This window comes from Arachis duranensis, chromosome 4 (assembly GCF_000817695.3).
Source record: "Arachis duranensis cultivar V14167 chromosome 4, aradu.V14167.gnm2.J7QH, whole genome shotgun sequence".
In the NCBI taxonomy this organism is placed as follows: Eukaryota; Viridiplantae; Streptophyta; class Magnoliopsida; order Fabales; family Fabaceae; genus Arachis; species Arachis duranensis.
This window is the reverse complement of record NC_029775.3, coordinates 22,182,323-22,195,730: the sequence shown is the minus strand read 5'-3', so window position 1 is coordinate 22,195,730 and position 13,408 is coordinate 22,182,323. Positions and strand designations below refer to the sequence as shown.

Genomic DNA, 13,408 nt, shown 5'->3' with positions numbered 1-13,408 from the left:
TTTAACAATAAAACTAAAAATACTAGAAAAAATAAAAAATAATTTTTTAAAAAAAGATTTTTTATATAATAAACAAATAAAAAAATATTTTTATATTATTATATTTAAACATAATTGATAAATAATTTTTTTATAATATATTAAAACATAAATTTATTTTTATATAATATTTTTTAAACAAAATAATTCAAAAAAGTTGTTTTTTTAAATTCATCAAAAGTTAATTGTTAAAAAATTCCTAGATAAAAAATAAGTAAAAAAATGGGTCGAATTTGTGGATAATCGGTAAATCGCATTAACCCCGTTGTTTTAGTTGATCCTTCTGCTGAGACACTATTAACCTCCTTTTATGAAGTTAAAAAAAATAATTGAAATCAGTGACCCACCAACATTAAACACAGAAGAGAGAGCGCAGCTACTCACCCCACCTTCTCCATCGTCGGACAGTCGCCGGCGTCATTTACTGTCATCGTCGCCTCACCTCTGCTCACGGTTGCTAGCTTACGTCTCTGTTCCGCACTTGTCTTCTTTGCAGCAAGACTTCTAGGGCTTTCAGTTGCACACTCCTTATCGTTTTTTGGGCTCTTTCCTTCAAATCCACCTTTTTCCCTTTCCTTTCTCAACAAGACTTCATCGATGTAGTATGCAGTGCACAGAGTCACACCACCACTCTCTCTTCTCTTTACTTTCTGGTTTCCTTCCTTACACTTTTTATTCCAAAAACTTGCTTTTTCTCATATACTCTAGTAATTGCAGGTTTTTCGTACTTTGCTGATGGTCATTGGATTTATTCTCTCAAGTGGAGGAGGTAACTTGGGTTTAATTAGCTCTGAATCTTGTTTAAAAAAATCATAATGTAAATTCTAATTAATTAATTTATTTTTATAAACAATATTGTTCTTGCTGTAATTTTGGTGCAATTTTGGTGCACAGATAGTTGCCTGGTTCTATTCCATTGAAAAAATAAGTGAATTTAGCAAGGTGTGGCTTTAGCTTCTAGAATATTTGGAATTCGATTCAATTTAGGGGAAGGATGGGATTGTGGCCAATTTCTATAGTCTTCATTCATGGATGGGTTTGATTTGCACTTTCCTCTTTGGAACAAAGGTACTCATACACCTTCACATGATTGTTGATTTCTCTCTCTATTTCGTTTCGTTTTCATTTTAATTTTGTGTTACTAATTTTTCCTTTATCAAATGCAATCAACCTTTAGTCATGTTTATTAACTTGCTTATAAAAATAATTGCATTCTAAAGAAGCTATAGTGCATCTACAACTATTAATATTGTATTAGGATAAGTACTCTGAATAGTAGTAGTATATAGTGTTAGTACAATATAATAGTATATAGTGTTAGTACAATATACAGAGATACGTTAATTAGCAGTGAGCAATAATGTCATTCAAAAATAAAAAATGGGCAGAAGTGAAGTGAATCCCTTTGATTTCTCTTGGTCTTCATACTGAGTCAACCAAGTTATAAGTTTTGATTGTTTTATTCTCATTGCTAATTGATAGTTTATTTTGATTTTTTTATTTTGATTTACTCTATGACTTATGTGCATTTTGATTTTCTCTTAATTATAAATTTTGATGTTTGGACTTGAATGTAAAATTTTAATGATGAAATATAGATAAATTATTATGTGAGTTGTGAAATTTTGAATTTTATTATTGTTATTATACCAGTCATTGAAATTAAATATTTAAAAAATTATAATGTATTTTAATAATTTTATTTTATATTTAATTAAACAAGTTCGACTGTATTCAGAACATTGAACTAGTCACTTGACCGATTCATTGACCGATTTGGTTCTCGCAACTTTGGTATATACTAAACTAACCTCATAATCCGAATGGCTTGCAATATGCATGTCACGATCCAACCAGTTGATATTGTTGGAACACACCATTCTTCTCTCAACATTGCACTACTCAGTTTCCCTTCTTTCCTGTTTTTCTCTCTAAAAATTTTCTCTGTCTCGCTCTCTAAAATCTTCCACAATTTCACAACTAAAACCCTAAGATTAGATTACATTATGTAGAGATGGTTCTCACCTATCTTATATGCAGTTCAACCAAGATGGGTTTGGTTTATTTCGTTGGCACTGTCACTACCGCTCTTTTCAATTTTTAGTTTTGTCATTTTGATTTTTATTTAAACAGAAGAAGGACGAGCTACATTGACGAGTGATAATACCGCTCTTTTCAATTTTTAGTTTTGTCATTTTGATTTTTATTTAAACAGAAGAAGGACGAGCTACATTGACGAGTGATAAACACATGGCTTCTTCCTCTTCCTCTCCAGCACCGTTACAGACTACTATGCTTCTTGGTTCGCCTAGTTTCCCAAACGCCATTGCTTGGTCCCAAGACAACCTCCTTGCTGTTGCTACCGCCCACTTCGTTACCATTCTTGTTTGTACTCTTCCCTTCTTTCTCTTTTATTTATGTATTTTTATAAAAATATATGTTTTTATATCTAACTTTTTTTGTCCTTTTTTTCCCTTGGTCAGAGACCAGACATGCCTCATGGACCACGTGGAATAATCAAAATCTCTCCAATTGAGCCATTCCTCTTTGGCTTTGTTGAAAGAAAAGGTCAAATTCATAAGCTACTCACTTATTATGTTTTTTCTTTTATTTTCATAAGATTTTATTTTATTTTAATGGTTGGATCATGAAATTCATTGGGGCTTTAAAAGTTATTCATCACCTGGTTTAAACGGTTCCATAACCACAAAGCACAAAGCATTGGCTACACAAATGTAGGAAGCAGCTTTGTTAGTCGCTAAGGCTGTGTTTGGGAAGGTGACGGAGACTGAGACTAAGACTAAATTAAGTCTCTATATTATGTTTGGTGTAAAGTGTATATGACTACATTATGTCTTAGTATCTTGTTTGGTTCAAGATGAATATGGAGATGAAATAAAGATATTTACTAAAATACCTTTAGTTATTAAAGAAAATGTTAAAAGTTTCAGTCTCCATCTTTAGAAATTTCAGTCCCGTTTCTCCACTTTTTGAGGTACTAAAGGGATTGGAATTTTGTGTTGCGAAACTAAAATTTTAGTTCTAGTATCTGGCAACCAAACACAATACTGAGTCCCAGTTTCAGTCTCTGAAAGCAAACACTACCTAAGAGTGGTTTAGTGGTGAGGAGTTTGGGTAGTATGCATGAAGAACTAGGTTCAAACCTTGCTATAGTCGATATACAACACTATGGAGTATCCCATTCAATTATGAGTTGAGAGGACCTGATTGGGAGGGAAGCCTGACTATTACTGAAGAGGGGTTAGCCTTTTTTCCTAGTAGTAGGGATGGGTAATCCCTTGAGAAACCAGAAAAATAAAGGAACCATTAACGGGAAAACCACATTACCTTACATGGTCAATGCCAAACATGTGAAACTACTCATTTGTTATATAGTAGATGGAGATTTTTATTTTTGGTAGTGCTCATATAGGGATGAGTTTTATGGTTTGGAGGGAGTTTTCTTTGTCATGTAGCATTGTCAATCTTGTTGTTTATTATTAATATTTGGTAAAGGGAATTTTTAATAATTTTGAATTAGAGCTGCCAACCACAGAATGCTAACATGTCTGAATTGAATCATGCATTGCACAGATTTAATCTCTGGATGCCTCCTCCCTATTAGTTTGTACCGTGATGATAAGCCTGTTGTTCAGTCAATATCATGGTCGCCACTTGGCATTTCTTTGAATTCAGGGTAAGAATTTGATGATTAGCAAGCAAAGATGCACAGTTATTTCTATTCAATGACAAAATTGATATTTTATTCGATAAGTAATATATATTATTCACAGGTGCTTGTTGGCTGTTTGCACTAGCGAAGGACACGTGAAGGTTTATCGTCCACCCTTTTGTGATTTCTGTTCAGAATGGATTGAGGTGTGTGCAATAAAAGTGGTTTATCGTGTGGAATAGGAACTGATGCCATCTTTGTGTGCCTAGAGAAAACATGAAACTGAAAACTGTGAACTGCATAATTTATATTGGGATTGGGATAGGGATATTGCTTCTTTTGAAAGCAGATCTGATTGAGAAAAGTTGTAATTTGTAGCATCTTCGGAGAAAAATTAAATGTTAGCTGTAAATATGTAAAATAGAAAGTATGTTGTGTCTAATTCCTTTTTGCGTTTCCATTTATGGAACTGAAATAGAAAGTGTTTATAGTTTTCATGTTTACTTGCCTGCCAACTGCCACTATTCTTATTTTGTTTAGGTTGTGAACGTTAGTGAACGTCTATTTGAATATTTGCAATGTACTGAGTTTCAAGGCACGGGGACTCCATTAGAGTTTTCCAAAGTAAGTTATCTTATCCATCCATGTTCTTGGTTGGTTTTCTTTTTTCATACTCTACTTGGGGTAGAATTAGTTATTCTGAGACCAGTCGTGCTCATGATATATATCATCTTTTGACATCATCTATTTTATGCCAGCAGAAAAGAAAAGATCAGATGATTAATCAATAACTTGAAAAATGCTGTTTCAAAATAAAGGGACATTAACAAAGTTTATATGACCTGGATGTATGTTACTTATATATGTACGCACCCCACACACAGTCTCTAGAGAATCTAATATTGGACTTTTGTTGAAATCGAGTCATGACGATGCTTGTTCTGATACTTAAGTATATATATTAAATATGATATGGATTTAATTTCAAATAAAATAAAAAATCCTTTCTTTTGTCGTATATGCTTCATGAACAAAATGGCCATTTTTCTTGTTGGTAGTATAAACTATGGTTTTTCTATAATAAGTTGTACATTCATTCTCATCATTTTTTTTAACTGTAAATCATAGTTAACTACAGCTAAAACAATTGTGGTTAACTGAAACAATTTTATTCTGTGTTAATTTGATTTTATGTACTTAAAGTTAGATTGTTCATGCAGAGAAATGCATCAGATGAAATAGATTCTGTGGCTAAACCTAAAAAGAAATCCTTGAAAACAGTTCCCGAGAACGACATGTTGCCTGTGATAAGTGCTGATCAATATGCTACTCGCAGCGCAGTGCTAAGCTCAATTGTTGTTTCATGGTCTCCTTTACTGCATGATATTCATGCTACTGTCAGCCTACTTGCTGTTGGAGGGAAGTCTGGTAAAATTTCTTTATGGAGATTTTATGCACCAGATTGCTATACTATTGAGGGTGGAAAAATCCCATCTGCTGTGAAATTTGTTGGATTTCTTGAAGCACACAATTCATGGGTTACAACAATAAGTTGGTTGTCATTTTCTGTTAATTCCTCAAATCCACAAATTTTATTAGTTACTGGAAGCTCTGATGGGAGGTGAGTTAAAATGAATCATTCTTGACATAGCACCTTAGACTCTTGATTAAGTGGTCAATGTATTGATCCTCAGTTCCCTCACACTTCTAATTAGACTGTGTGTATGTTGTTACATTTTGCACCAAATATCTGACCTAAGCTGAAATATATGCACTTATCAGTGTCAAGGTTTGGTTGGGTGACTATCACAAATTGATTAAATCAACAGAAGTGGATCAGAATGTGTTCATTTTGTTGAAGGAGGTAGTTTCTAGTTCTTACTTAAATTTCAGACTCTTTTCACTTCTATCTTTCTTTCTCAGCCGTTCATTTACTGAGTTTTCAATATCTAAATAGGTTATCACTGTCAATGTTGTCCCAGTTTCTGTACTTTCAGTAACTGTGCATGTTCAATGCTCTTCCAAGATGCTTTTAGCAATAGGCAAAGGTTCTGGTTCCTTTGAAATATGGCTATGTGACATATCTTCTAAGGAATTCAACAAGCTTGGTTCATATGATGCACATGACTATATTGTAGGTTTTTTATTTTATTGTTCAAAATTTATAATTCTATTCTTTTAATATTATTATTGTTCCTTTCTCTTGAGTTAGATGACTTCTTGAAGCTGCAATACTTTGTTGATTTCTTCAATGTCGATTTCCTCCAGGTTACTGGCTTGGCATGGGCATTTGGTGGAAGATGTTTGTACAGCTGTAGCCAGGTAAATTTATTTAAATAAAGTTATATCGTATGAATTTTTTTATATATTTTCACTTTATCTTCTATATGATTTTTGAGAGTCAGAGGTTTAATTGATGTGACTAGATTTTTCTATGTTGAAGAGGGAAGGACATTAAATATGTCTCAGATTTCAAAAGAAGAATGTGCTTACTCTTCCAATTTTCTAAAAATTGGATCTCTAAGCTTCTATCAATAACAGGGTTTCAAACTTGGGCTTGTTTTCCAATATGACACTATTTTTAAAACTTATCATGAAAATGCTACCATTTTGCCACGGTTGCACCTTGTAATTTTTTCCTTCGCAATTTGACTTGGAGGCACTTTAACGGGAAAGCGCCTTCCACGTGGAAAGCTCTAAATAGGGAAGTGTATCCAATTTAAAACGCTAAAGCGTTTAACGCCTTCCTCTTTGGATGCGCTTAATGGGAAGGCCTTTTCAATATTGAAATCAATAAACGTAAAAGTGCTTCAATTGACGTGTGGAAATGAATAGCTTTTTGATTATATGACATAATTATAGTTAATAATCAATAATTAACTAATATTAATATAAATATATTATTAGAGAAACTCTTGGGAGCCCGCATCTTTTAGTATTTTTGGCGATGGCCAGCACAAACACTAAATTGTCTTTAACAAATAAATTTTACTAATTCATGGGTGCAAACTCTGGAAAACTTGGGTGCAAACTGCATTGATTTATGTGTACAAAACTCTGATAAATATAGGTGCAAATTATTGCTTGCCAAATGCTGGCCAAAAATGATAATATTTGCTGGCCATGTAGCATTGCTTATATTATTATATTTAAATATATTTATCAATCAAATTAAGTTTAATAACATAAATTAAAACTGATTATTGTATTTTAATGTAAGAGTATTATTAGTCATAAAGAAATACAAAAATTATACAATGCAGTATAATGAAATACATAATCTTGCTTGAAGAAAATTTTCATGATAAAATATAGTATTCCCATCAATTATAATATATCTTTTAGTAAGTTGATGATAAAAAGTATTAAATACTTGATAAGAGTATTGTATCTTATAAAGTAATTGTTTTTAACTAATGTATTTCGCTATATGGTATTTTAATTTTTTTTACATTTCTTTATGATTAATAATCTTACACTAAGGTTTCAATCATAAAAAAAACACAGGTAAATACTCTTATCAATGACCTGATATTATTTATTGGAGTAAATGGACAAAAGTACACATGAAAAAAAAAAAGTCTCAGTTGACAAAAGTACACACCAAAGTTCATGAATATCAAACTACACGTCAAAGATTGTTTTTGATGGACGAAAGTACTATGCTGTTGCCTGTCAGTTGGTTTGTAAGGCTTGAGGTGTATTTTTGTTGATCGGAAACAATGTTGGCGTGCTTTGATATTTACAAATTTTGGTATGTATTTTTGTCTGTCTTCAACTCTTTCATGTGTACCTTTGTCTATTTATTTATTTTTATTGTGATAAAAAGCATCAAGTAACTGATGGGAGTACTATATTTTATATCATGAGTATTTTCTTTAACCTATTTCAATATACTATATTTAAAAAAAAAATTGTATTTTTTTTTATGACTAATACTCTTACATTAAGATTACAATCATGATAATACTCACATCAATTATTATGATATTTTATTTTGATGATGGATGATATGGCAAAATATATTTAAATTAATAAAATATAGTACGCTAATCAATAATTTAAAGTTTCAATCATCAATTTTATTTATGTTATTAATTAAACTTAGTCAGATTGATAAACATATTTAAATTTATATTAATATTAGTTAATGATTTATTATTTTGTTATTTAAATCACGAAAATATTCATTTGTACATGTCATTGGAGGCTCTTTCACGCTTATTGATTTAAATATTGAAAAACTTCTATTCAGCCGTTCCAAAGTGGAAGGTGCTAAATGCTTGAGCATTTTTGCATTTGATAAGCTTCCCTATTTAGCATTTTCTACGTGGAAGGTGTTTTTCAGTTAAGTGCCTCCAAGTCAAATTGTGAAAAAAAAAAGAAGAAAGAATACAAGGTGCCACTATTTTGAGTAAATAGTTTGAAAAGGGTGGCATTTTGGTAATAAGTTTTAAAAATAGTGGCATATTGGAAAACAAAAGCTAACTTGTTTGGTTCTGATATTACAGAAAGAAATAAATGATGAGTTTAAAGAATAATTAGCAAATCAGTCTTTAAAATATGTTCACTATAATGTTGCAATTCCTTCCTGTTTAATTTTAGCATATCTAATCAGTAGTTTAATATCTGTATTATGTATTTTTGACTGGTGATTGGTTGATTAAATCCCCAAAGTGGTTCTCTAGATTCACAGCTTTCACCATTTTAGTCCCTCAAATCCAAAATTTACTACATTGGTCTCCGAGATCCAGCACTAGGTACCATATTGGTCCTTGGACCCTTTCCAGCATTAGGTCAGGAAACAAAGTGTTGAGCTGGCTCTGACTTGCCACGCTGGACATAGGGCTTAATGCTGTCATTTAGTTTTGGCACTTAAACAAGGCAAAAACGAGAAGATGAAGAAAAGTTTATATGATGTGCAAATTGTTTTATCTCTCCTCATTCTCCAAAACAATCTCATTTTCGCCTTGTTCAAGCCCTAAAATAAAACGACGTCATTTAGCCCTGTGTTTAGCGTGGCAAGTCAAAGCTAGCTTAGCATTTCGTTCGTAGACTCAACGTCGGAAAGGGTCCAGGGACCAATATGGTGCCTGAAGCTGAATCTCGGGGACCAGTATAGTGAATTTTGAATATGAGAGACTAAAATAATGAAAGCCGTGAATCTCAAGGACCATATGGGGATTTAGTCGTGATTGTTTTTTTAAATATTTGTAGGATAATTTAGTGCGTAGCTGGATTTTGCGCGATAGATGCCTAGATGAAGTACCTGTTCATATGCCTCATAATAACAATTCATCCAGCGTATGTTATTTTTGTCCTTTTTTACTCTCTTTTCATATGACTTCTGCCATTTCCACCCCTTAAGCAGACATGCACCTTTTTCCTTGCAGGCTTCAGATGATGTATATGATTCATGCCTTGGTGCAGCAGTTTCACCTGGAAATCTTGTCGTCGCTACTGTATGGTATTTTCTTTTATTTTCAGAAAAATCTTTTCACTTGTATATACCCTGTGTGCATTGTCCAAAGGTACAGGATTCTTGATTGCCCAGACAAAAATTAAAGGCAGTGCCCAAAAATCTAGGAATTTTGTATATCCCATCATCCTTGAATATGAAAAAAGCAAGAAACAGAGAATGAACTAGCAATCATCTTATAGATGCTATTTTTAAGAACATTTAGCTATCTAGTACTTGTTGTGTTCAAGGAACCTTGTCACTATATAGGGAATCTCAATCAGAGATAGGGATTAGGTAGGGGTCTTTTGACATTTGTTAGTGAGTAGAGGAGCTCTAAGTCTTCCTCATATTAGTAACTTCGTATATTGATGGACAGATGAACAGATTGTTTCTCATTTTTTCCCCTTTCTAACTACCAGTTCTAACATTGTTCTTTGCATTCATTTTGCAACGTTAACTAAACCATGTGTGATGAGTGAAGCAAATGCTCAAGGGGGGAACTTAATAGTGTTGTTTTTCTTTCTTCTTTTTTTTTCCTCTTCTGAATTTGTTTTATTGATTCCAAATAAGTGTGCGTGATTCCCAAGCTAAAAAATGATCTTGGCTTTCTGGAAGTTTTATGCATTTATCCAGAATATCTAAATCATTCTTCTATTAATTCAAAGCATGTTGCTCTGGCCCTTTTGTTGGGACATAATCATAATATTCTCTGGTTTGAATCTGTTTTCCCTACCTGTTGTCTGAAATCTGAATCACAGCTATTGAATGATATTCTTACTGATCACATCAGTAGTATCTTTCCACAGCTGTTCAAATTTTTTTAGTTGTTTAATCCAATTTTCTATTTAGCCAATGCATTCACTAATAGAAGCAGTCACCTTAGAGTTTAGCATTGATTTGTTAGCCCTAATTTAAAAGAAGATAATTCATGTTAATTTGAAGTTCCTACCTCTAATTTTATTTTATCTTTTAATTCCTCAACCAGGCATATGCTGCAAGAATATTTAGAAGTTTAATTTTTCTTCTTTGACTATATGAGGTTGCTATTGAGTATTTATACTTGTTTATTGCAGGTTCATTGCTTTGATGTTGAGAAACTGAATCGAATGTATGAAGGAAGGTACAAAATGATTTCTCAGCCTATGTTCCCCTTTTGGCATTCTGTTTTGGCTGTGTGCGAAGAGAAGGGGGGAATAGTTTGGAGATAAAAAAGTGTATAATTACCCAAATAATTAGTGTTTTGAACCAATCTTGAATACATGTCAATAGTTATTTTCCTACTAAGTATTTGTTTTCTTTCTCCTTTTGTCTTTTGCTAATGAAGTTTCAATGAAAAAATTCCACAAATATGCAATTGTGATATTTGTATTCTTGAACCATGAGCAGGGTACTGAGAGCAGCTATTGAATACCATTGGATTGGTGGGCTACATGTGGATATTTGCTTGAATCGTCCTGTTCCATTTTACACTGAAGAACTTTCCGGTTTGGCAGAGAAAGATTTAACCAATTGGGGTTCCAATATCATATGGTCTTTGAACCAATATCAGTGTCTTGATAGGCCCCTAGTTCTTTTGGATATAATTTTGGCATTATTGGACTTCAAGGTCAGCATGCCAAGATATGTAGAGCATTTACTCATCAAGTGGATCTCTCTGTCTTTTCCGGGATTTCATACGGACCTTCCCAATGAAAAGACTTTACTGCAGGTCTCTTCAAGTTTGTCAGGTGTTCCTTCTCGCATGCTACACTTGCTCAATATAATTTGTAGACGAGTAATGTTGGCGCAGCTGGATGCTGATGAAATCACACGAATATCCAGCGAAGTTCAAAACACTAAAGGGGAATGCTGTTCTATGGACGAACAAGTAACCAAGTGGATAGCAATTCTTGGAAGCAGTGAAAGAGAACTCCGTGAAAGGCTTGTCGGTTTTAGTTTTTGTGCTTCTCAAACTAGCAAGTCCCGTCCAGGGGCAACTCCTTTCCAAACTGGTCATTGGTATCCTGTTGGACTATATATTACTAATTAAAATTTTTATTTCTAAGTAATTATTATTCTAATCGTATTTCTACTAAATTTCAATAATTATTTCAAAAATTTTATTTAAATTAATACTTTAAATACTAAACGCATATCGCCTAAATTGTAAACACTCGTTTATAAATATTCAACGCTAAATCTTACACCATATATCTTAAATCCTAAATCTTAAACCCTTAATCTAAATCCTAAATTGAAAATTATAAATTTTAAACCCTAAATCTTAAATCCTAAATTTTTAACCCTTTATTCCAAATTCTAATAGTAAACCAAACATACATAAAATCTAAAACCTAAATCATTCTAAATCATGGACCTTATTCCTAAATCTAATTTTATCCCTTGAGCCATAAATTTTAGTTCTTAAACCTTAAACGTCAATCTTCAACCCTAAAAACTCAACATTTGTGTGTTAGCTTTTATTTTAAAATTTTAATTAGGAATTTTTAGAATGAGATAAGCATTATCTCATTTTAAAGGCAAAGACTAGATAATTTATTAATATTGTCATTGAACTCTAAATCACCTAACTAAGCAAATTACATTGCAACTATTTCTTTATTAATTAATAAAAAAATTCAAAAAAAATTAGACAAAAATTATATATTTATCATGAGGAGGAAAAACTGATTAGGTGACAACTCATTATATTCTTGTTTTGCTTTTTAATCAGCAGTGATATTCCCTACAACATAATCAATAAACTTACTTACATTAGTCTTTAATTAACAATTGATGAATTTTTTATTTTTTTTATAAAATTAAATGGGAATGTTTTCATTTTGATTATGTTTCGTATATGAATTTAACCAAAATGGGTGTAAAGTATATGAATACTTGTTTTTTTTTTTTGAAACAAAAAACTCAATACAGTAAGATAGAACATTTAGAAAGTCTAGAGTTACAATACAAACACTAAAATTATTTCCGGCATTGCCATCAACTTATTTCCGACATTGCCATCAATAATTAGACGAAACAAATTAAAGCCAACCCACTCTTTGTAGTAATAACTTCCACAACTTTTTTATTCTTAAAAATCTTAGCATTCCTTTCCAACAACGTATTTCAAATGATAGCAAAAAAGTTAATCGACCACCTGTTATGTTTGTCTTTTCTTACTAGAGCTCCTGTCCAGCTTTTAAAGTGTTGTTTAATGGTTCCTTATTCCAGTTTTTAGGCCGGCTCCTTCTTACTTTCTCCTTTTGCTTTGCTTGTCTTCGTTTCTGTATAAACACTTCATTCTGTGCTGGAAGAGCTGTCATAATATCGTCTTTCTCGTCATATGAGACAGTCCTGATTTCACTGTCAAGACCCAAACAACTCTATTTTTAACCAAGTCTTCATCCCAACTTTTTATTTGCTTCACAATATTTTGATCACTGATTACAATATTTGGTGCGAGAGACGATGCGGGGAGGGGTGTGGAAGGGGAAGATATTGTTGTGGATAGTGAGAAAGCGACGGGACAGGGAACAGTGCAGGCGAAAGCTACTGGCCGCGGCGTTGATGCTATTTGTGCAGGGGGTGCTATCGTAAAAGACAATGAAACGGCCGCAATTTTGGATGCACTCACGAAATAGAACTGCGTCGGGATTCTAGAAGTAGGTTGATCGAGCAACGGTGCAACTTCTGAACAGCACGAGGGAGGGGAACAAAAATACAAGTGCACTGGGTCGTCCAAGTAATACCTTACGTGAGTAAGGGTCGATCCCACGGAGATTGTTGGTATGAAGCAAGCTATGGTCACCTTGTAAATCTCAGTTAGGCAGATTAAATGGTTTATGATAAGTTCGAAAGTAAATAATAAACAGAAAATAAAATAGTAAATAGTTACTCATATAATTCCATGGTGGGAATTTCAGATAGGCATATGGAGATGCTGTGCTCCTCTTGAATCTCTACTTTCTTATTACATTCATCCAATCCTTCTTACTCCTTTCCATGGCAAGCTGCATGTAGGGCATCACTGTTGTCAATGGCTACATCCCATCCTCTCAGTGAAAATGGTCCTATGCTCTGTCACAGCACGGCTAATCATCTGTCGGTTCTCAATCAGATTGGAATAGAATCCCTTGATTCTTTTGCGTCTGTCACTAATGCCCAGCCTTCAGAAGTTTGAAGCTCGTCACAGTAATTCAATACCAGAATCCTACTCGGAATACCACAGACAAGGTTAGATTTTCCAGATTCCC

General features: G+C 32.9%; 1 protein-coding gene across 5 annotated transcripts in view; it reads left to right on the top strand.

Moving 5' to 3' along the window:
- LOC107483749 (uncharacterized) overlaps positions 1-11,187 on the top strand; it is a gene marked incomplete at its 3' end in the record, with an annotated part of 11,669 nt that extends 482 nt beyond the window's left edge. Inside the window, 16 exon segments of one of the 5 annotated variants that reach the window (XM_021140233.2) lie at positions 358-641; positions 757-808; positions 934-1,107; positions 2,255-2,424; positions 2,523-2,607; positions 3,634-3,736; positions 3,834-3,918; positions 4,253-4,336; positions 4,933-5,333; positions 5,495-5,576; positions 5,670-5,846; positions 5,981-6,034; positions 8,930-9,016; positions 9,106-9,174; positions 10,247-10,293; positions 10,560-11,187. In XM_021140233.2, coding sequence (XP_020995892.1) covers positions 1,068-1,107; positions 2,255-2,424; positions 2,523-2,607; positions 3,634-3,736; positions 3,834-3,918; positions 4,253-4,336; positions 4,933-5,333; positions 5,495-5,576; positions 5,670-5,846; positions 5,981-6,034; positions 8,930-9,016; positions 9,106-9,174; positions 10,247-10,293; positions 10,560-11,187 — 2,112 coding nt within the window. 5 annotated transcript variants of the gene reach the window in all.
- Between the last annotated feature and the right edge of the window lie 2,221 nt (positions 11,188-13,408).